At 40.0% G+C, this 22,883-nt stretch overlaps 2 protein-coding genes across 2 annotated transcripts; one reads left to right on the top strand and one right to left on the bottom strand.

Moving 5' to 3' along the window:
• The first annotated feature begins 3,520 nt into the window (after positions 1–3,520).
• On the top strand, positions 3,521–15,005 carry idh2 (isocitrate dehydrogenase (NADP(+)) 2). Its single transcript, XM_029433886.1, has 11 exons — positions 3,521–3,775; positions 8,617–8,708; positions 9,246–9,411; positions 10,351–10,511; positions 10,688–10,831; positions 11,470–11,606; positions 11,817–11,968; positions 12,130–12,242; positions 12,513–12,610; positions 12,702–12,794; positions 14,600–15,005. The coding sequence occupies exons 1-11, from the start codon at positions 3,661–3,663 to the stop codon at positions 14,682–14,684; spliced, it is 1,356 nt and encodes a 451-aa protein (XP_029289746.1). The 5' UTR covers positions 3,521–3,660; the 3' UTR covers positions 14,685–15,005.
• A 633-nt stretch (positions 15,006–15,638) lies between these two features.
• znf710a (zinc finger protein 710a) lies at positions 15,639–21,989 on the bottom strand. The gene is made up of 5 exons (XM_029434816.1): positions 21,945–21,989; positions 18,437–19,918; positions 17,524–17,715; positions 17,265–17,439; positions 15,639–16,834 (listed from the first exon to the last, which is right to left on the bottom strand). Exons 1-5 carry the CDS (start codon positions 21,987–21,989, stop codon positions 16,665–16,667), a joined length of 2,064 nt encoding a protein of 687 aa, XP_029290676.1. The 3' UTR covers positions 15,639–16,664.
• Between the last annotated feature and the right edge of the window lie 894 nt (positions 21,990–22,883).

Here is a 22,883-nt window from a genome sequence, read left to right as displayed (position 1 = left end):
ACCGCCCACCGTCATCCTGTGGACTCCTATTGGTTCTTAGAAATGATCTTATATGATATTATCACGAAAGTTTTGAAAACTGTGATGCTGTATGTTTACAATCGGCTTGCTCTGTGCCTCATACTTTAAAAATTGATAATAATAATAATAATAATAATAATAATAATAATAATAATAATAATAATAATAATAATAATAATAAAAAAAATAATAATAATAATAATAATAATGATGATGATGATGATGATAATAATAATAAATAATAACAATAACAATAACAATAATAATAATAATAACTATGTTACTGTTAAACAATCTAAATACATTTAAAAAGAGAAGACAAAAAAGAAACAGTTACAAAACAAAATAAAATTATATAACCGTAACAAATGCAATGATCAGTACCATAGCCACTGCAATCATTATCATCTTAATAATTAGTATTCAAATTCAAAGATTGATCAGAAGTTTAAAAAAAAGTTTTAAGTGAAAGCACAGCTAAAACGATGAGAATTAACATCTTTAAAGCACCAATTGATGTTGCTTTCCTCATTATTCCACATTTAGGATCCAGAACTGCAGAGCGCAGCTTCACTATATGTCTTTGTTTTGTTTTGTTGGTACTTTCGATACATGGGGACATATCTTTAAATCATTTCAACTAATTCAGTACAGTTTATTTCAAGTAGTCAAGGGTATATGTATGTTGTATATGTATGTACATGTATAGATGAGTACAAGAAACCTAGAATTTCTCCTAAAATTTAGTTGAAACCTGTGATCGTGAAGATGTTTTAACACTTGATAACTGGGTTGGATTATGATGTCTGAGCTCCAGGTTTCATGTTATTCTGTCACAATACACACATTTTATGGCAAATTATAAATGTGTGTTGCTGCGAAAGCATCTGTTTTACATATTAATATTGTATGTTTTGTGAATGTAATTATATTTTGAGAAAATTATGTTCAAGTCTGTCTTGTTCTGTTTCCAACTGCTTCAACACAAATTTCCCTCTGGGGAAAATAAAGTAAAAAGGGAAGTTGCAATTGAGATTCTTTATATAACATTGCTATAAAATGTAAATGTGCAAATCCATAATCTCAAATCAAATCCATAGAAATCCACCAGCAGAGGTCACTGTAGGTTCACCAACACAATCTCGGTGCCTTAAAAGAGTCCAGCAGATGGAGCACATACGTTTTATTTTTTATATCCAGTTACCAATGAAGTCTAAGAACACTGGGAAGTACTTTATATAGCATTAAATGATATCCTACACTCCTACAAGCAAATTAAGATGTGTCTCTGCTGCTGTACTAGCAGACAAAAGGCGAAGCAGCACTAAATTGACAGTAATAATAGCATTACACCCTCCGAACTGAGTTAAAGCATGACTAGAGCTGCACTTGAGTAACTCACTCTTACAGTAACACATTTACTAGCTTGCTTATTGGTGAGGGTAAAGTTTTAATGTGTCCGCAAAGTCACCCCCTTTACCTTAACTTCAAAGCACAATGGAGTAGTTTATGGGCCTGGGCAAGGACTAAATATAAAAGCTTCAACCTTGGAGTTAACAGGGTGACATCTGAGTGTCTATCAAGGTGGACAGCTTGTGGAAACAGTTTACATATCAAAGAGTCAAAGGTTGCTGCAGAAAGTCAGAAGGTTAAGTAATTGCTACTGTCTGACTGCAATAATTTGCTTTACAGTCTCTCAATACATGTGCAGGACAAAATTGTGCATTTCAGGAAATAAAACAGTAGTCCTTATCCATAAAGTTGTAAATACAAATTAAGGAATGTTATATTTTTCATACAAGACTTTGTATGTTTATAGTTATTTTTATTAGGCTTTTGCTTATCTGACATTTGTCACTGCGGGCCCCCTATTCTCAAACGAAAGAGTACTTCAGAGGTGACCTGGCTGTCTCTTTTACTGGCTCACCACCAAGCCGGTCATGTGACTGCACTGCACACTTCCCAATCTCTCTCCCAGTATGGTAACCTTCCCCTGCTAAAATTAGAGAGCCCTCTGCCGAGACTTTTTGGAATGTGAATATCCTGTACCATTCCTGCAGATGATAGGGGATCGCTATAAATGTCTGTACTATTGTAATGTTTACTTGAATTAACTCCTGCTCCACCATTCTTTTCTTCTTTTTCTACAAAGAAATGTAGGCAAATAGCTTTATCGGTTTGCAGTTTCTGAATCTGAATGCACTTCATATTTGTGGATCTTGTTCTGCCTAGTAGCACACATAAATGAGTTTCTTTGCTAAAGGTAAACATGGTACTGTATATTTGTTATCCACTTTTGTAAATGTAATGTAATCAGTTCAATAGTGAGTCTTTTTTTTGCATCCTAACACACTTACATATAACATATATTCATTATGTAGACATGCTTCATTGAGTTTGTGCACATTTTTACACACTGTCATAGTCTTCTAAGTTATTTCCTGACACATAAATGTGTCATTATGATTACTATTAGGATACTACAATATTGCTACGATATCATTCATATCGCTGTGTTTTTAATAGGTTGACTTATTTTTCTTAGCTCATAATTACATGCTTGCACATTTCGATGGGTTCTCATCTATCTAATATTACATAATGTTTTTCTAACAAGTATGATGTCTCATATAATACGGTAAATAATCAAACACCAAATTGTGTTTTTGTCCTTAAAGGTATATTTATTCTATTAACTTGGATCTTTAGGGCCACTTTCCAGCAGTCACTATTAGTTTGCATGTACTCTACATAATAAGTTATATGTTGAGTTGTTGAGTGCAACAGAAATTCAACAAGTCATGTGTGTTGGCAAGCTTTTAAAGGGGCACTTAAATGATCTTATCAAGTTCACAGAGTACCCCTCAGCCAGGAATATAGTTAAATAATGTCTTCTATGAGATAGGAAAGTTTGAAAAGATTAGTTTTGACTATTGATTTTATTTTATTTTATCTTGTGAGTGCCACACCTTTATGGGTGGGAGTGGAATACTAAATCAATGGAGGGCTGCTTTAAGATTCCCAATATTCATTGCACATCTACAGTTTTTTGTGTTGTGTATAACAGTAAAGAGTATCTTGTCTGTCTTATCATTGTGTCACATTTCTACAGCCATTTCATTTGTGTGTGTAGGGTGTGTGAGCGAAGAAATCAAGAACCTACATGTAATGTATTTATTAGTATTAGTATTTATTTATTGTTGGCCTCTTTATTCATTAGCAAAGTATTTTGCAATTGGATATAAAATGTGCAATTAAAAAATGCAAAAATAAAATGCAACGTGGCAATGTAATCCTCAATTCAGTTTTAATTCATTAAAAATACAAATGAAAGCTCAATGAATTGCTTTCCATGTCTGGTGACCTTCGCTTGGGGTCAGCCTGACATAAGAAACTCAGAGTTCACCCTACTCTGTACTGTTGTCTAGACGAAGGAGAGTTTATCCGCTATTTGGTCTCAGTCCCTACTCTGAGTCTGTGCGACTCTGACGTAGCAACCAGCGTGTCCCGCCGGTGAGGTGAAGAAGGGCGGTGCTGATTCTACTGCTCGCTATATTGCAGAGTCTCGGAGCGTTTAGCCTCCTCTTTGCTTTGAGTTTCGTCGAGTGTCAACCTCAGAAAGTGAACCGGGCCAGAGACATGGCTGGATATTTGAAAGTCCTCAGCACTCTTTCGAGGTCTGCTGCTGCTTTTTCCAGAAACCCCGCGGTGCTTGCGCCAGCTGGAAATTGCCAGACTTTGCAACAAAGAAACTGTGAGTGACGAGAGAGAAGCAGGGTCATCCTCAGCATCATTTAACTGTTAACGTTCACTTTGTTTTAAAAATGATGCCTTTTATTTTAATCTAACTAGTTGGCTAATGTAATGTCGACAACATTATCAGACCGCCGGTAGCCGAGCTACGCCGCTATGTTAGCCAACGTGCCTCCGCTGTAAATAGTGTTTTGGTGGTTTTCTGATCTTTGGGGGGGAAACGGCGCTCAAACGCTTCCCGGTGTCTAAATGTTAGGTTCATGTCGGGTGAAGTGCCGGTTTGTTTACATAATCCGGAGGCTGTAAACGTTGAGATGAGGGCCGAGAAAGCCGACCGAGCAGCCGAAGAGAGCCGTCTTTGTCTCTTTGTCCTCCCCATCCTAAACTTTGAGGAACAGTTGATGTCAGTGTTGAAGATAATGTTTTTGAATTAAAATGAATGAAACGTTAACGGTCACATATACTGCTACCACTGTCAACTCAAGTGTGACTGGGCAAGTTTACACTGTGCTCGCTAGAAGAAATATATCAAGTAAAAACTGCGGTGCAAAAACTGGCAACCGATGAATAAAATTAATGTTTCGTTTTTAGTTGTGTGTGCGGACATTGTATTGCTCGTCGCTGCCAGGGGGCTAAAATGCAGCAATTGTCAGGTAAAGAAAAGTTTAACCCTTTGACTGAATCCTAACCGATCATCTACTTTTCAGCCATCATGACATTAGTTCGACACTGCTTTGGAAAACCTTTGCCAAGGTCAGCCAGTGTATACGAGACTCTGCTACAGCGAGCAATGGCTGCCGGTGCTCCGTCTGTCCTACATAATGTTTTCTATCTGTTACATCCACAGCATAGTTAAGAGTTGCACATTTGTACCACATCTCACCCTTGCACTGTGACTGTAAAACCCTTTGCACCTTGATACTTGACATGTGTTCTCTAAACGTTGACAAATTAGACTTATATTGGTACCAAGAGAGCTACCAAAATCGGTTGCCTTTTTTTTTTTTTTGGTCTGCGATTTGGAGCAGGGACCCAGATTCATCACGTGGGCTCTGCAGACATCCCAAAATTTCATACAGCAAGAATTTTTAAACTCATTTGGTTGTAGCTATATCTCCATGCAACTAGCACTACCGGTTAGTGTTTACAAAGCAGTGGGTTAGGTGAAGGGCACTTTGTCTCAGCGGTGTGATTGAATCAAGAAGTCATTTGATCTTTGTAGTTTACCTAGCTGTCAGTGGTGAAAGATAGGAGCCCAGTTTGCACAACCAGGAATGTCTCTGGTAGATAAAATATTCAGTGCACTACTCTTAAACCCTGAAGTCGTACAGATATGAGTGACATATGTTAATGTAACACGTGGCAGCACTGTCACTGTACTTTCTTAGGTGTTTTTAATTAAAATCAGGGATCTAAATTGGTGTGATTGAGTGACCGTGCATTTTCCCCTTTCTTTTTATTGCAGTCACAAGTTGCATTGTCTTTGTTGGCAGCTGTTTGCTCCAACTACATGCCCTTTAACTTTTACAGTGTTCATAAAATTGGCCAAAATGCCGTTTCTTCTTGGCTGTGGGCTTTGCAAATGGAACGTGTAATGTTCCTGTTGGACTCCAACTTTAGTTTGTAAACTTTGAAACTTTGCATTTACACGTCCTCTGTTTTTTCTTTTTGTCAGTACAGTTTAAAAGTTCTGACCTTCTCAGAAACATCTCACCTGCAGCTTGGTTTTAGTCACTTTGTTTACGAGGTGAATGCCTTTTCTTGGTATAGGATTAAAACTAAAGGGGGTTTAAGACTAGCTTCCCTCTGTTGAAAGTTAACCAGCAGAGACAAAGGTTATTGAGGTCATCTTGTCAAGGCACACATTGTTTAAGACAGTCTTTGGCTGCTTGCCCTTAATGGTTGATGTAGCATAAGTAATGGTTTAGACATGTCTAACCTCACAGTTTACATCTCACATTAGTTGTAAATTACTTCTGCCACAAGGTATTTAAGACTCCTAAATACTATAAATTGGCACTGAATGGTAGGTCAGATTGTTAGTCTTGTTTACTTGGGCTGTAATTGGATATTTCCTGGTTTTAAATTGTTTGTTTTTTTACCCAGCGTTTAGGCACATCTTACAGCTTTCAGAAAAAAACAACATTCAATTCTGAGGCTTTGGAGAAGTATGATGCATTGAATATAATACTCAAAATAAAATATATTGTTTGTCGTGCTGAAGCCAAGGCATTGCATTGGTAGTGTCAAATACGTAATGTCTAGACTGCAAGTAGCTGTTGACTTGTTTTTAAATTCTGAGATTGCTCTTGTGTTTAGTTTTTTGTTTGTTTTTTAAATGTAGACAGCTCTTATCAACATGCTGAGCTATGGATTGTGGTATGATTTCTTGCGCTACCTTCAATACTTAGTAGTTTGTGTATTTCTGCCACTGGCTTCATCTAAAGCTGATGTAAAGAGGCCGACCCACATGACTTTTATTCAGCTTACCCTTCGGCATCCAGTTTGTGATTCATTCAGAAGTTACATAACCCACTCGGCTCCCTCCTGCACTCCCCTCCCCCTGCACTCCCCTCCCCCTGCACTCCCCTCCCCCTGCACTGTGATGGTACAGCCGTGTTTTAGCAGATTTAGGTTAGACGAGTCAGAAATTATGCCAGTAACGGTAGCTGTTACACTTACCCATGATGCACTGCACACAGACTGTTCCAAAAGCAGATGGACAGGTTTATTATTACATTACCACAAAACAGTTCTCTTAATGTGTCCTGATCGTAACGCATAACTATAATTATGTCCACTGTATGAACAGCTCATACATGGGAGTGTAGCAGTTTGGAAATCTTATTCCTAGTTCTGTTTTTTCAATGTTGATGACTGATAAGTCAGCAGCTAGTAATTATTTTCACTTTTGATTAATCTGCCAATCCCTTTCCCCGATTTCTCTTTCTTAATTAACTAAACCCAAAGTTACACCTTTTTTTTAAATTGCTAGTTTGTCCAACAGTACAAAACTCTCAAATATATGTTTAGTTTAAGAAAAGAAGCATTACATTTGATATAATTATAGGATATTTGGATTTTTTTTGCTACAGGAATGACTTGTAAAAATAATAGTTAGCTGTCGATTGACCAATCAACAAACCGTTTCAGCTCTAATAACATAATCTCTACACGTAGACATTATTATCAACATGAAATTAGGGACACAAACTTATATTATTTCTTTCTATCGGCTTCATGCTTTTGAGTAACCTAATTGTAACGTAGAGGTCACAACTGTCTTTTCATCGAGGTTATTTTCAGTGCTTCGTGGACACCATGTATCTGTACTCGGCAGGGCTCGTGTATCATGTTTGGCACATTGGAACAGAGCACAGTCAGTTTTGACAGGTGTTACTAAGGCGTCATAATCCAAACTAGGATCAAATGTCTCCACAAACCCACATGGATTTTTATTTTATTTTATTACATTTATTTAATATAAGGACATTTTGGTTGTGTAACGATTCCACCGGGCTCCTTATGTTTACTTGTATTATTCTGGGAAGGCTTTGGTAGCAGTGGGGGAGCATTAACTTTGCTGGGAAATCTGAGAGTCACTTGATCCTCGCACCTCCCCCTGTACTTTTCTATTCACTCAAATGTTCCTGCTGGCTGGAATCTCTCACACGGAGCTGAATGAGAGCAGATATGATTAAAGATACTAATCTGCGTCGATCCAACTGGAAATAAAGTTAAGAGACCCAACTCTCAAAAGTAATTGTTTCAAATAAATACATTAATAAAGGCACACTTTGAGTTATTAAAGTTCAGTCACACTAACTTTGAAAAGTGTTTTTTTTTTTTATTCTATTTTTTACCTGAAATAATTCATGCACAGTTTAAGAAAGTTTGCATTCAGGATCCCAAGTGTTTTTATTTTCCTGTAACTACTATCATGGCTTGTAGAGTACAACTGTGGACTGTAAATTACGAGTTACAATTCAGCAATTATGTAACTGTAAACCTTGAATTGGTATTTCTGGATGCAAAAATGTGGTTGGTTGCAACTACAGATTAGAGTTACCCTGTGGAGTTTTAGTAAGCGGCTGATCGGCTGTCTAAGTCAGTAATGCGTCAACGTGGCTAACCAAATGAGGGAGAGACTACTGCTAGCTAGGAAACATTTCAGTAGTAGTAGTTATTTTTTCAGTTGTCTTATCGCGTTATCCCCAGATAACACACACAGTAACACCAAGAGGTTTCTAAATAAAGCTGAAGCAGTTGGTTGATTAACAGAACATCATTATTGAAGCAAAAATGTCAAACATTTGCTGGTCAAAGCTTCTACAATGTTCAAAGGATTTGTGGCTTTTCTTTCATCTATAAAGTAAACTGCATATCTGGCTTTGTTTAGGCACCATATAACACCCTGATGCTGGTAAAATATGCAAATGGTTAGAGTTGCGTCACTCACCTGCCAAAAAAACATGGTGATCTATCAAGTGGATGGTAAAATTTCAACATTTACGAGCCACTTGCCCTGTGGACCAAAAAGTAAATTTTGAACCCTGCTTCATAGACTTAACAATAAATCCATATATTGAGAAAATAATCTGCAGATCACTCGAGAATGAGAACCGGTATTATCTGGTAAATGTAAAGGAAACAGGAAGCAGAAAACACCAGTGGCTGTCCTCTGCAGATATAAAACAGGATCTCTCTTTTTTTTTTTTTCAATCAATGTAGTTTCCTGTGTGTATGATTGTTGCTCAGCAGTCTTTGACCCATAAATAAATGAGCAGTTTGTTGTGAATGAAAAGTTAGTTTCACTTTAACTGTTCTCTGTGTGATTGACAGATGCTGACAAACGCATCAAAGTGTCCCAGCCGGTGGTGGAGATGGACGGAGATGAGATGACCAGAATCATCTGGGAGTTCATCAAAGAGAAGGTGATAAAGTGGGGCTGAGGGGTAAACGCACACACACACACAGGTGCGAGTCTCAGGGGACTACGTGCCCCTACGCTGTCTGACTCGCCTATTTTTATATCAGAGACTGCCACGTGGATGTGAGGGGAGGTTTATGTGGAATATTATGTATGTATGATGTGGTGGTGGGGGGGGGAGGGGCTTCAGTGGTGTTTCATTCAGTCACTGGCTTATTGCATCCAGAGAGAGCAGATGGTGCTTTGGCTCAGGAAGAAAACATGGAGACGCATGAGATGATAAAATCCCTGATGTTTTCTGAGTTGTATTGCTCAAACAGTGAATGTGTAATTCATAAATCATATGCAAATGACACACGCTTTTTACACTGCATTATGCAGACCTTTTATAAAGTAGATTTGTCAAGCCAATCTAGGGGATTTTATACATTTAGAGCCACTTCAGTTTATTTTTATTAGATTCGGTCTCTCAGAAAACTGAAGAGTGTAGATGCTGTAATAAATTGCAGTTGCTAATTTGTGTTTCTGTTGCGTCTTTTAGCTCATCCTCAACAATGTTGATGTTGAGCTGAAGTATTATGATCTGGGTCTGCCGTATCGTGACCAGACTGACGACCAGGTCACCATCGACTCCGCCCTGGCCACTCTAAAGTACAACGTGGCGGTTAAATGTGCCACCATCACACCCGACGAAGCCAGAGTGGAAGGTCTGTAACAAGTATTTGATGGCCTACATACTTTTCTCCTTTCAGAGCAGTTTAACATTTACCCATTACCTCACCACCTGAATTATCTTTGCCTGCACTTTGTAATCTCTGATTTTTACAAGTGTGATATAAATTAATGTAATTATTCACTATTATTGTAATAATAGTGACTCCAAATGAAAGATTTTGAATGCACTGTAGGGGATAACGCAACATATATCTGTGTTTACAGTAGGTGGTAGTATTGTGTGCAACTGGTTGAACTTTAATAAAGTTTAAAATCCCATTAGAATTCCAGCGCTTTTTATTAAAAGACCTGAAGATCCAAAGATTGAGGTGGAATAGTTTGAGCAGTTATCATGGAGGAAAATGTTCACAGCAGAGAAAATGCAAGATATTTACTTAACAATGCACACCTTTTTTATTAAAAAAGAAGAAGAAAAAAGGTCTTTAGAAAGTGGGAAGGAAAAAGGCTTCGCAGACCAAGGTTGAAAGCAATATAACCAGTCCAGTCAGGGTCTGTTGGTTCAAACACAGGGCTGACTCAGCAGACATCAAAACTCTGGGATGCAAGGCTGATTTTTCAACTTTTAAAAATGTTTATTGAAGCATGACAATGGCTAAAGCCTGGATTAGTTAAGTAACAGTCTGTTTTTTTTAAGGCATTTATTAAGGCACAGATGTTTTTGGCTAATGCCCATCCTCCATTCCCGTTTCCCAAACAGCAACAGCGGTATTTACAATAAGCATGCTGCATTTGTAAGAATTACAGAAATAACAAAGATTTGTTATGAAACGGTGTCACCATACTATAGTTTATATACACAAAACATTTCTTGGTAGCAATTGTAAAGAAAAAACATTTGAAACGATCAAATATCGTTATCAGCCTCAACAATCCTGTACATACTGTTCTTACTTCTGTGTTGTTATATTTAGAGTTCAGCCTGAAGAAGATGTGGAAGAGCCCCAACGGTACAATCAGGAACATCCTGGGCGGCACCGTCTTCCGTGAGCCAATCACCTGCAAGAACATTCCCAGGCTTGTTCCAGGCTGGACGCAGCCCATCACCATCGGCAGACATGCCTTCGGTGATCAGGTGAGTCTCCTCTAGATTCTCAAGAAAATGTGGCCATTCAGTTTACAGTAATATTTCTTACGTCTCTTAAACCCAAAGAAACGACAAACCAGGCAATTTTGTTGTTATTATTATTATTATTATTATTATTATTATTATTATAGAAGTTAATGAAAAATACTTTGTTTCTTCTACAGTACAGAGCAACAGACTTTGTTGTGGACCAACCCGGCAAATTCAAGATGGTCTTCACACCTACTAATGGGAGTGCAGGCAAGGAGTGGGAGGTCTATGACTTCCCTGCTGGTGGCTGTGGAATGGGCATGTACAACACAGATGAGGTGAGTGTGTGTCTTTCTGATGAGGCTGCCTTATTGTCAACAAATCTCAAAAAAACAAGCAGCAACAATGTGTTAGTTACTCTCTTAATACTGTTTGACTAACCCATGGCATATGTGGGACTCAATTAGCTAAAACAATTAGTTCCTGCTGAAAAAAAGGGTCAGGAATAAATACTGATTTCCCTTTTTCATATATATATATATATATATATATATATATATATATATATATACACACACACACACACACACAATGGAGCTCTGTGGCACAGATGAAGATCAGGCTTTGGTTACACCAAAATACCTTTTTAATTGCATCGATTCTCAATCATTTTTATGGGATATTTGTTGCTTTAATAGTGAATTCTATTACGTTTTCATGCTTAAAGAAAACTGCGGTTACATTGTGCCGAAGGCTTTTCGTAGAACTGAAACGGCAGTTGTCAACTAACCTCTTTTCAACCTGCTTCGCTACTGTTTTGTTTGCCTTCATCAGCACGGGTTTGTTTGATTTAACAACATCAGAGGTCATAGTAGATGACTTTCAACTTGTCAAGGGGAAGGTTGTTAACCTCTGTACTACTGATAAAATGCTACGGCAGTTGTAAGCTGTATTTTTTTTCTTTCCCCCCCAACAGTCTATCACAGGCTTTGCCCACAGCTGCTTCCAGTATGCTATTGCCAAGAAGTGGCCCCTGTACATGAGCACAAAGAACACCATTCTTAAAGCCTATGATGGCAGATTTAAAGACATTTTCGAGGATGTCTTTGTAAAGTGAGTGTCTTCTGTCTTTGTGTTCTTTATTCACAAATAGACACACATAAGAGTTTTTGTTTAACTACCTTTTTGCCATTTCATTGCTAATAAAAAAAAAAAAAACTAAAATAAATATATTACTGTATCCAAAAATGAGGAAGTGGTACTATATAACCTTTTTCACTTAAATGTAGCTTTAGTTGAATATGTTGTTTTTACTTTGTACAGGAACTACAAGCCCGATTTTGACAAACTGAAGATCTGGTATGAGCACAGGCTTATTGATGATATGGTCGCCCAAGTGCTGAAGTCTTCTGGAGCCTTTGTGTGGGCTTGCAAGAACTACGACGGAGATGTTCAGTCCGATATCATCGCACAGGGTGAGATATTTAAAAAGCAACACGACTACTGCTTCTTGGGAAATGTTGTTGTTACAAAATACTGAAACCTATAAGCATTTGAGATGCCTGCCTTTTTTCTTTTTAGCAGATGTGTGTTACATTAAATAAGGATTTGAGCATTTTGTGTTTCCTGTTTTTAGGTTTTGGCTCTCTAGGATTGATGACCTCAGTTCTCGTGTGCCCTGACGGCAAGACCATCGAGGCTGAGGCCGCCCACGGCACTGTGACCAGGCACTATCGCGAGCACCAGAAGGTAACTAGCCGTCTTTATCAATCTTATGGCTCTGTATATGAAATATTTTATGTTCGTTAATGAACTGGAAAATGTGTGACGCCAAATAATGGCCTTGAAAGCAGACTGTGTAATCTTTGGGCTTATACTGCCACTATGTGGTGAAAGTTGAGACTGAGTTTTCCCTACATGCCCAAAACAAAGTAAATAAATACATTCATGATAATTAAAAACAACATTCTAGATCTGCGTAGTAGTTTAAACTAATAATATTCTCAACTCTACTTTCAGGGAAGGCCAACCAGCACCAATCCTATTGCCAGCGTTTTTGCCTGGACCAGAGGTCTGGAGCATCGTGGCAAACTTGATGGCAATCCCGAACTCATCAAGTAAGAGATGTTGTTGTTTTTGTAGGAAACATACTGTCACTTGGATGAAAGATGTTTTTTTTTTCTTCTAAATGTCTTTATTTATCTGCAGGTTCTCCCAGACTCTGGAAAGGGTGTGTGTCGAGACCGTTGAGAGCGGTACGATGACCAAGGACCTCGCAGGCTGCATCCACGGCCTGGCCAAGTAAGTTAATTTTCTGTGTTAATACTTATGTTACAGAGAACTGTCAGAGCTTCATCAACAACACCAGCGTAAAACTTTATTACTTAGGAAGATAATGAGGATATACACTTGATTTGTCTTTTGATTCAAGATAAAAACCCAGCATGTTCAGTTTGAACAGCGTCCTCTGTGATTTCAAATATTTGTGTCTAAACTAAAACAAACCTAAAAGTCTTGGAGGTACTGCATGGTTACATAAATGTGTTTTACCTCGGAGGCTTTTGAAGGTGTAAGTAAGGGTTCGGCCCCAGAGAGCACTAAAAATAAGGGATGGAAAGCTTTTGATATCTATGAGACTTCATGCCTAAAATATGTAGAATAAAAGGCATGAGTGCAACTATTATTATTCCTGGCTGAAAAGGACATTTGTGTAACTTTAAGATTAGGTAAGGTTGGTAACTCCAGTGTTTTATGTAATCCATAAGGGGTAACTAAGATTCAAAGTAGAGCTAAGAATCAATTACTTGATTACAAAACATGCCATAGTTCCAGCATTTCAATTTTGGAGGATTTTCTGATTTTTTCTGTTCTATATGAATTCAATTTAAATAAGTTTTTGGATTTGTTAGTAAGCTGTGGGGAAATTGCGAAGTCTGTTCTTAATTTTTCTGATATTTTATGCACCAAACCAAGAAAATGGTCTGCAGATTAATCAATCATACAAAACATTGTTAGTTGCAACCTTAATTTGAAGTATGTATCCATTTAGTCTTATGAGCATATTTTAGTTTTTTTAGGACATTAAGCCTATAATCGCATCCAAAAAGGATTGTTTGGTGCTTTCACTGGTATAGACACATTTATTTAATAAAGCACTGCCATGAGTCTGAAACATTGAGCTGAGACCAGACGTTGTTATTTGCCCTGATTCTGACCTGCCAGCATGTGATACTGGTTGGGAACTCGAAACCTTGTCCCAAACATGCCCTCATCTTGTTTTTAGCTGACAGAGTTCAAACCAGTATTATCTTCTCTTAACAATGGGGTTTGATGATTTCATTTTTATTCTCTCAAAAGGTAATGTTTTTGTAATTTTGTTATTAGCAGGACATCTTAAAAACAATTTAATTGGAGATTTAGGCCGTGGTCCAGATGAAAAGTAGATTATTAAAAAGGATTCTTAACATTGTGAAACATTATTCAGGGGGATTTTTCTTATTCCTAATGAATGATGAATGACTAATTGCACGTGTATCGTATGATTGTCCATCTACATCAAGGTTCTAGATCCAGTAACCGATGAAAGATTTTCTACACATTTTATTTAGCCCTTACTTGAGGGTTTCGTAGGTATTTACCGTCTTGTTCACCAACTTGTTTCTGCTCAAGGTTGGTAGACGTGGCACCTTTTTCTGTTAATTGCATCAGCTCGCCTGCTACCTTGAACGCATTTTGACTTTTACTTTCAAGTCTTTTTCATCCATGAGACATTGCAGCTGCTTGACACAATGATGGCTAAGAATAGTGTCTTTAATGAAAAAATAACAAGCAAACTAGAGACGCATAAATACAGGGGGACCACAGGTTTAAAAAAAAATAATAATACAGCGGCCATGATGTACCATGTCATAATCTGTTAAAAGTATCTTATTTCATGCATGTTTTCCATTCTAATTAAGTAATAATAATGATTCTGTTATTGACCAATAATAATAATAATAATAATAATAATAATAATAATAATAATAATAATAATAAAGGTTACTGGTTTTTATTGCTACAGTGTTTTCTTTTCTGATCTGCTCTGTCTTGTCTTTCCTCGTCAGTGTCAAGCTGAACGAGCACTACGTCAATACCACAGACTTCCTCGACGCCATTAAGACAAATCTGGATAAAGCCCTCGGCAAGTAAAGGACTTGAAAGAATATAGTTAGCTTGGGGATGGCAATGCCACTCATCTGTTTTTGTACCTCATTTTTAACTTGAAAGGTCAATAAATCCACTTGCATTTTGTCTGAAGGATAAAAAGTACTGTCATGTATAGTGTTCCATTAGGATATTAAATAGTTGAGAACTGTGCTTCCACCTTATGCCTCCCTAACTATCTGTCCTCGTATTTGCAAGGTTTTATTTTTGTAATGTGAAGTACTGTATTGAATATTGTGTAATGCCTCTGGCAGGACTGAATGAAGCCTGTCAAACATGTTTGCCAATAAATCATGTTTGACCCACTATTGGTGTTTGTTGTTGTTTTTGTTTCAAAGTAAACAAAGGTCAGCCATTTTAAAGGTAAATAAATTTATTATTTTACAGTATTGTCTGGTACACAACATTGTACGTACATTTCTATCCACATTATCGCCACACTAATGTCTAATACAGAAAGCCATTTAAGCTGAACATCTTCCCCTTTTTGTATCATCACTAAAACCGTGATGGAATAAACACAGAAGCTGAAAAACTCACAAAATTGAGCATTTGTATTTTAAATGCGCTATATAAACATCGCAAATGGATACCTTATTTTGCAGGTTACAAGTTTGAAAAGCTAAGCACTGGGAAACTGAATATATTGAGTATTTCCCAAATCATTTTCCACAAGGTCCGTGGCCCTGTCACATGTTGGGAGGTTGTCGTTCATCACTTGAGACCAGTGTACAGCATGATGGATGGCATGCTCTTGCAGACACACTGGGGCACTTAATATTTGTGTCTTGAGTTTTTTTTTTTTGGGACTCGTCTTGTTGAGATTCATCCATAAAGAAAAACAGAACTGCAATATGAATGCAGGGTTTGCATTGCTTTTGAGAAATGCTGCAGTCTTGTATCGTGAATGCCTGGATGAGGGAGGGGGGGGGGGGGGGAGAATGGTGAGGTTTGTTGAAAGAGAAGCTGTACCACAGTCTGTTCTCTGTGGTAATCTTTTGAGAAGATCTACAGATGGGTGGGAGGGGAACCTGAATGTAATTTCATGAGGTCTGCGATTGGACCCCAAGAAATCCAATGTCCCTGCTCAACACAACAGCAAGGAAAAGAGACGTACAGTCCCTGTAGCTGCGAGATTTGATCTGATTCTTTGGTAAAGGGGTCCTACTATTAAAAAAAGGGTATTTAGATTTTGTTTTCATTAGCGTCTTAAAACATTCCACAGAAACATTTACATTCATAGACTAGAGATCAATACAGGGTGATGCTTGTTAATGCAGAAAAATAGACACTTTGGTCCTTTTTAGTGCAACGCACTGAATACAGTCCCAGCCAACATACAAGAGGACTGATACATTCTGTACAATAATATACAATAAAACACAGATTGCAAGTCCAATTTAATCATCTCATTCTGGAGACTTAATGTCATTTATTACAGTATAAATCAAAGTGAATCATTAACCTCTGCAATTTGATAAGCTTTGGCAAGTGAAATGAACTCTTCCCTTCTTTAACCCTTCACATTAGTTTACCCCAGCAGACAGAGAGACTGGGATTGTCTGAATGAGTAAGAGCAGTGTAACATCACCAGATGCTTTTACGCTTGTAGCTAAAAATGTGCTTTTTTAAAAATTCAGCTCAGATGATGTTACTGTTTTAAGCGAATGACAACCTCTTTGTGTTTTATATATATATATTTGTTTTTTTCACCTAAATCCTCCTGTTTTGGACGATCCTCTTTTCTCCAATATAATATATTTATTCAGTAGATTTGCTGTGTTTGAAGAGATGAAAAATATGTAATAAGGTAAAAAGCATTACGAGTGATTCCAGTGCATATGAATGTGCAGTTTGATGGGTTTCTTCACATCCTTGAAGAACAACCCAAACACGTTTTTAAAACAAACAAAAAAAACAATCCCATTTTCACACTTAAATTCAATTTGGGGTCATTTCAATAATTCATGCGGTGCTGAAACGCCCTGCTCCCTTCCCATAGGTGCTGTAATACTCCATTTGAGATAGTTTAGCAATGTCTGGTGTGTTGTTGTTGTTAGCTCGGTTTTCTCGCTCGCTGAATTCAAAGCTCTCCTCTTCATAGTCCTCATGGCTCTCTGTGTCTGGGGGGGGTTCTGATAAAGGAAGCAAATACACACAGATATGATCCCACTCTGTCCTTAGTAACACACTCATGCAGAGCTCCTCCTGAAGACACATGTCCTCATTGAGGACAGCCAGTAGATTGCCCCTCCTCCCCCGCCTCAGTATCAGTCTCTACTGATAGAGACAGGCATGTCTAATCCAGGCACTGCTATATTTACTAAACACACAGGGAGGAAGTGACAGAGAAACATCAAGACACTTGGCCACTCGATTATGGTACATGGTGAGTCAAAGTGCATTAGGGGCAGACTGAGTGACAATAATGCGACATGAAGCCCACTGAGCAGTCCCACTTGGAAATTTGCCACATAACCCATCAACAAATTCAAATGTCATCGAGGAGTTTCATCTATTTCAATGGAGATGTGTAATGTAAGGTAAATCAACGAAGATATTCACCATGTCCATCTATTGAGGTGTCCATGATGCCGTGTTTGACCTTCATGTGTCGGCTGAGGTTGCCCTTCAGGTTGAACTTGCTAGAGCAGTAAGGGCACTTGAAGGGCTTGCTGCCGGCGTGGAGGTGCATGTGACCGAGAAGGTTGTACATTCTGTTAAAAGACTTTCCGCACACCTGAGAAACAAGAGCGCAAAAGTCAGTACTCCTCCCTGCTCCATCACAGTTTTTTCACAAGAAGATCTACGCTTCCTCACTTACCTTGCATTTGAAAGGCTTGACCGGCAGGTGGACAATCATGTGCGTTTTTAGGGTTTGCTTCTGGACAAAGGTCTTGAAGCAAACGTGACACTGGAAGGGTCTCACACTGGCATGGATCAACATGTGTCTCTTCAGGTTGGCAGACAGGGTGAATTCTCTAGCACAGACGTCACACTTGAATTCTTTCATACCCTGCGAAGACAAAATGTGTTTGTGCCTTTTAATTAATTTGGCTAGATATATGGTTTAGAGGAAAATAAATAATGAGTCATAGAAAACACAAGGAGAACTTGCATTCTGGCTTTTGATCCAACACATGCAAATTACATTAGCCCCACCAAGTGTTGAAAGTCGGAGTGGAAAAAGTCTAACAATGGAAAGAAAAAACTTTTTTTTGTTTCAACATCTTAAATTTTAATATTTAACAAAAGCAAAGGCCATGGAAATATTTTTTGTCCCCCCTATAGAATAAAACAGACTATATAATGAAATAGAGAGAAAGACCAGGGTGATTCATCAGACACAAAGGGAAGTAGCTCTGCGAACGACACAACACAAAACACATGCAAGTGGGGGGTTGAGCCAAACAAAAAAGCTCAAGGCCTTTGAAGGCTATGTTTACAAAGCAACTGGTTTTGGAGGAAAGGCTGTGGTGCAAGTGTGCAATTTACCCTCCCAGTTTCCTATAAGGATTCATACACAGGACTCTGAGTGAGGCTAAAATTCTTACCTTAATGCCTTATATGTTTACATCTTGATAATGACATTTTTCCATTTTGAATATAGGTTTAGTATGTGCGGTGGCATGACGCCAGCTTATTCTGGGTTTCTTTCTAACACATCAACTTGTATACAAAGGTAAAACATTTGGGTTTCAGTACCTAAAGTGTGAGTGTGTGTGTGCTGCCATTACCTTGTGAGTGAGGGCGTGTTGTCGGAGGTGGTGGATCTGGACAAACTCCATGCCGCACTCGGGGCAAACGTAGGGCCGCACATTCTGGTGCTTCATTAAGTGGTTCTGCAGCTGGCTGCGGTAAGCAAAGGACTTGTGGCACTCTGTGCACTGGTATGTGGTTGGGCCCTGGTGGCTGGCCAGGTGGCGCTTCAGGTGTGCGTAGGTTGGGAACTCGAGACCACACTGGGTGCAGACATGGCACTGACCGTTCTCGTGTTTGTTCTCGTGGGTCCTCAGCTCGCTGGGGTAGGCGAAGCCGCGGCCACAGAATCGGCAGCTGTAGGGCTTTACGTCCGAATGCTGCAGCATGTGTCTCTTCAAGTGGCTGGTCTGTGTGAAGGCCTTCTCACAAACGGTGCACTTGTGAGGTCTGGTTCCCTGGTGGGTGAGCAGGTGAGTCTGGAGGTGGCTGGGCTGCTTGAAGAGCTTTCCACAGTGTAGACATTCATGTGGCTTAATTCCATTATGGCCCAGAATGTGAGTGACAAGATTATATTTTGATGTGTATGACTTCTCACACATGCGGCACTTCCAGCGTTTGAGACCCTCTCCAACATCTACGCAGTAAGACTCGTCAATTTGTACGTTGATGTCTAGCCGGTCGATCTGCATTCGTCTGGCAAGGCCCTCTGGGTCTGACCACAGCATGGCCTGGCCGTTCTCCTCATACTCTCCTGGCAGGGCCATGTCAGTGGACTCGTAGGCGACCTCATTGGACTCATAATAGCGGCTCTCCACAGGACTGCCAGTGTCACCTCTTGTCTTGAGGTTTAGTGCCTCTTCTTCTTCCTCCACCACCAAATCCTCTTCCTTCCTCTCTCTTTCTCTGCCAGCATTTTCTTCTTCTTCTTCCTGTTCTGGCTGTCCGTCTGTTTGTGGCCTGGGTGTATGTCTCACGCATGAGGGACAGTCTCCGCAGGCCTGCTCCTCTTTCAAAGTAGCTTGTTGGGTGACTGGATCCTCCGACTTTCCAGTACTTCGCCTGCTATTCATGTGAATGCAGGACTGAGGGGTATCAGACTCAAGCCTTTCACCTTTAACCTGAGCCTGTGGACTTGCTATTTTGTGTGAGTGACCCTCCTCACTCCTGGGCCTCTTGGTCCTCCCGCGAGGCCCGGGCCGTCTTCTCTCACTGCAGTGCGGCTGGGGTTCCGGCTCCCCAGCAGGCTCAGCCAGGTAGTCCCCGTTGGCCCCTATTAGTTGATCTGCGTACTCATACTCCATTGCCTCAGGTGGAGGAGGGGGACACTCTCTGGGCTCCCCTGTGTAAAAGCCATTAGGAGCAATGGTGGCCCCAAATATTTCATTCTGGGAAATGAGGCCCAGAACGGCAGCCTGAGCCAGAGATAGCACCACCACAGGCTCCGTCTGCGTGCCCACATCCACGTGGCCCTCAGTCATCTTGGGGTAGGTCCGCACCAAGCGGCTACTCTCCTCCTCCTGGAAGAAAACACATAAAACATACAAGTCTTTATAAATGAACTTGAAGAAACAATATGTCTCTGCGTGTTTCTTTTTTACTACTCAGCTGTTACAAACCATGCGTTACACAATGTTTCCTCATATAACCTTATTTCCCCATTGTAGCCTCATGATATTGGTAACCTTCCTATTAATACAAACAAAAGGTTTTGTATTGCAAGAATATTGAAATGATCATACGATTTAGTTTTTAAGAACCCAAACTGACAGCACAATCTATAAAATCTTCCTCTCTCAGGACTCCAAAAAAGTATTAGGAGAATGTTTTTCAGGGTTACTCTGTGAAAGCCGCATTCGTACCATGCCTTGTTTCTTTGCTCTGAATCCACAGAACATTCGATCGAGGAGATAAGGCAGATCTGTGTTAGCACCCTGCTTCCTTCCTTGACAGGATTTAGAATAATAAAGAACACAACAAGGTCCAGCCAGGAAGTTGACTTCCGTGGACTGTCCTCAGCACTTCCTGTGGGATCCCGGGGCAGCCAGGCTGACCAAAGTCAGCTCATCGCTGGTAATATCTGTCCCATTCAAGAGGAGCAAAGCGTCTCAGCTCTACACTCGCCGTCGCTGACTTCATAATGCCTGCCACACTGGGCTTCCTTAACAAGATGATATATGCCGCCAGGCAGTCTCATATCCATAACAGACATTCGATTGAGCTTCGAGCTCATTCTGTATTCCAGACCGATGCATAAGACTCGCTAACATAATTGTATGGTTCGGAAGTGTTTCAGACCCACATGCACGTGTTTACCCCGCCGCCTGTAAAAGCGGAACAGTGAAACTATGAGGAAGAAATTGTGCTACAACCATTCTGGCTGTTTGTGGTAAAGGAGAAGCGAGTATTGTAGGCCACTGGTTTCAGGTTATTTCTCAGCATGGATCTGAGCAGTAGGAAAATGTATAGAGAGAAGCTCTCTGACCCTTACTTTTCAGACTACACACTAGTCTTCACTCTGTGCCATACGCACCAGCAAGAGCTGCCTTCTTTTTCTGACACAATACTGAGAGAAAGAGTGGATGGAGAAAAGAAAAAAAGAAGAGGAGATAGAGCCGGAAAAAGGTGTGTGTGTGCATGTGTGTGTGTGAGTGTGTGTCTGTGTCTGTGTTGGAAGAGGAGAGTAGACCTGGATGCCCTGATAACCACGTCATTTATAATTACTGCTTTTAAAGTAGTCAGACAGAGACAGACTGTGTGTTTGTGAGAAAGAAAAGGAAAGAGACTGGGTGTGTATTTGAAAGCATGTGTGTGTGAGAGAGAAAAGAGAGGGAGGGAGGTATGGAGAGAAGGAGAAAGAGCTGTGGGCGGGGGAGGAGTGGAGGGAGGGAGACAGAGAGAGAAATGAGATGGAGGGGCTGAAAGATAAAGAAAGAGGGGAGGAGAGGGAGGGGAGGGAAGGGGAAGGAGAGATTGAGTGAGCATGTGAGAGGAGGGAAGAGAGAAAGGAAAAGGAGAGGGAGGGGGTGTGCAGGGGGTGGTGGTAGGGGGGGGGGGGCGGAGAGAGACAGAAAGACAGAGTGAGTGAGTGAGTGAGTGAGTGAGTGAGTGAGTGAGAGAGAAAGAGGGGAAGGAGGGAGGGAGGGAGGGGGAGCCGGAGAGAGAAGAAAAAGCACAGCAAAATGAAAGGCTGACAAAATGAAAGAAAAAAAGACAAATGACAAGGAGAAAGAGAAGGTAGGGTAGTAATTGCAGGAGTCCGTACTTTCACATTTAAAGTTGCATCTGAGAGACACCTAAGGACAAACAATTAGAGCAGCGGTTGAAAACGTGCAGCAGAGAAAGAAACACAACTCTTATCTCTTTTTGACAAGATGTTCCCACTGCAGTACTCATATGAATGTGAAAAGTAATCTCACTTCCCCTCTCACTCACATACAGACAAATGTGTAAATACCTAACTAACAAACTGCCAAACAAGTAACAACCAACCCCCCGAACCTTAGCAGCAACACATCTTTCTCCATCTTTAGGTCACAAACTCACCACATTGTTCCTGGAGTGATGTTTAAGGTGTTTCAGGGATCTCATCCTTCAGGAGAAATGAGTGGAGTAAAAAAATCCACCTCCTATTTATATCTGTGGGAGAGTGGGGCGGTCCCACGGCTCATCCTCCTCCTACTGTTGCTGTTATCAGAACTGACTGTGCCTGCCCCCCCTCCACCAGCCCTCCACCCCACCACACACACACACACACACACACACAAACACACACACACGCGCTCACACACACAGACACACACAAACACACACACACACACACACACACACACACACACACACACGCACACACACACAGACACACACACTTACAGCATCACCCCATTTCTTTCTCTTCCTCCCACCCTCTCCTTCCCATCTCACTTCTCTTTCTCTCCTCTTTTCTCTTACAAACACACACACACACACACACACACACACACACACACACACACACACACACACACACACACACACACACACACACACACACACATCTTATCTCCCTTTCTCACTACATACAATTCAGCATGACCCTTCAACACACATTTCTCTTGAAGGCACACGGAGACACAAGCTCTATCTTTTCTTGATCACACTTTATACTTTGCATTTCCTTTTTTGTATGAGCGTGTGCTCAAACATCCAAACACTTATAAAATCTAATCAGTAGTTTTTTGCTGCGCGTGCACACAGATGTTTGAGAATTTACACACGCACAAACATGTTTGTATATATGTATGTATGCAGGCACACATGGAGGCACGTACACACTTTCACAACACGCACAAACACTAAGAGAGACCATGGGTGGAGGTGCGTCTGTCAGCAGCAAAACAGCCTGACAGATAATGTCTGAGAAATGCTAAAATTCTAACTTTCTTGAGACCGTGTAGTTTGGTGCCATTATTTCTAGATTCAAACTAATTAACTATTGAGACAGCC

This window comes from Cottoperca gobio, chromosome 6 (assembly GCF_900634415.1).
Source record: "Cottoperca gobio chromosome 6, fCotGob3.1, whole genome shotgun sequence".
NCBI lineage: Eukaryota > Metazoa > Chordata > Actinopteri > Perciformes > Bovichtidae > Cottoperca > Cottoperca gobio.
This window is presented reverse-complemented; position numbering and strand designations above follow the sequence as displayed.

What these genes read in the sequence shown, in the direction of transcription:
- idh2 (XM_029433886.1), top strand. Translation starts at nt 3,661, where the DNA reads ATGGCTGGATATTTGAAAGTCCTCAGCACTCTTTCGAGGTCTGCTGCT. An exon ending in CGACGAAGCCAGAGTGGAAG is followed by an intron (nt 9,412 to 10,350) that starts GTCTGTAACAAG and finishes TGTTATATTTAG; the next exon opens with AGTTCAGCCTGAAGAAGATG. An exon ending in TTCGAGGATGTCTTTGTAAA is followed by an intron (nt 11,607 to 11,816) that starts GTGAGTGTCTTC and finishes TACTTTGTACAG; the next exon opens with GAACTACAAGCCCGATTTTG.
- znf710a (XM_029434816.1), bottom strand. Translation starts at nt 21,989, where the DNA reads ATGAGATCCCTGAAACACCTTAAACATCACTCCAGGAACAATGTG. An exon ending in TCAAGCCTTTCAAATGCAAG is followed by an intron (nt 17,440 to 17,523) that starts GTAAGTGAGGAA and finishes CTTGTTTCTCAG; the next exon opens with GTGTGCGGAAAGTCTTTTAA. An exon ending in CACCTCAATAGATGGACATG is followed by an intron (nt 16,835 to 17,264) that starts GTGAATATCTTC and finishes TTCCTTTATCAG; the next exon opens with AACCCCCCCCAGACACAGAG.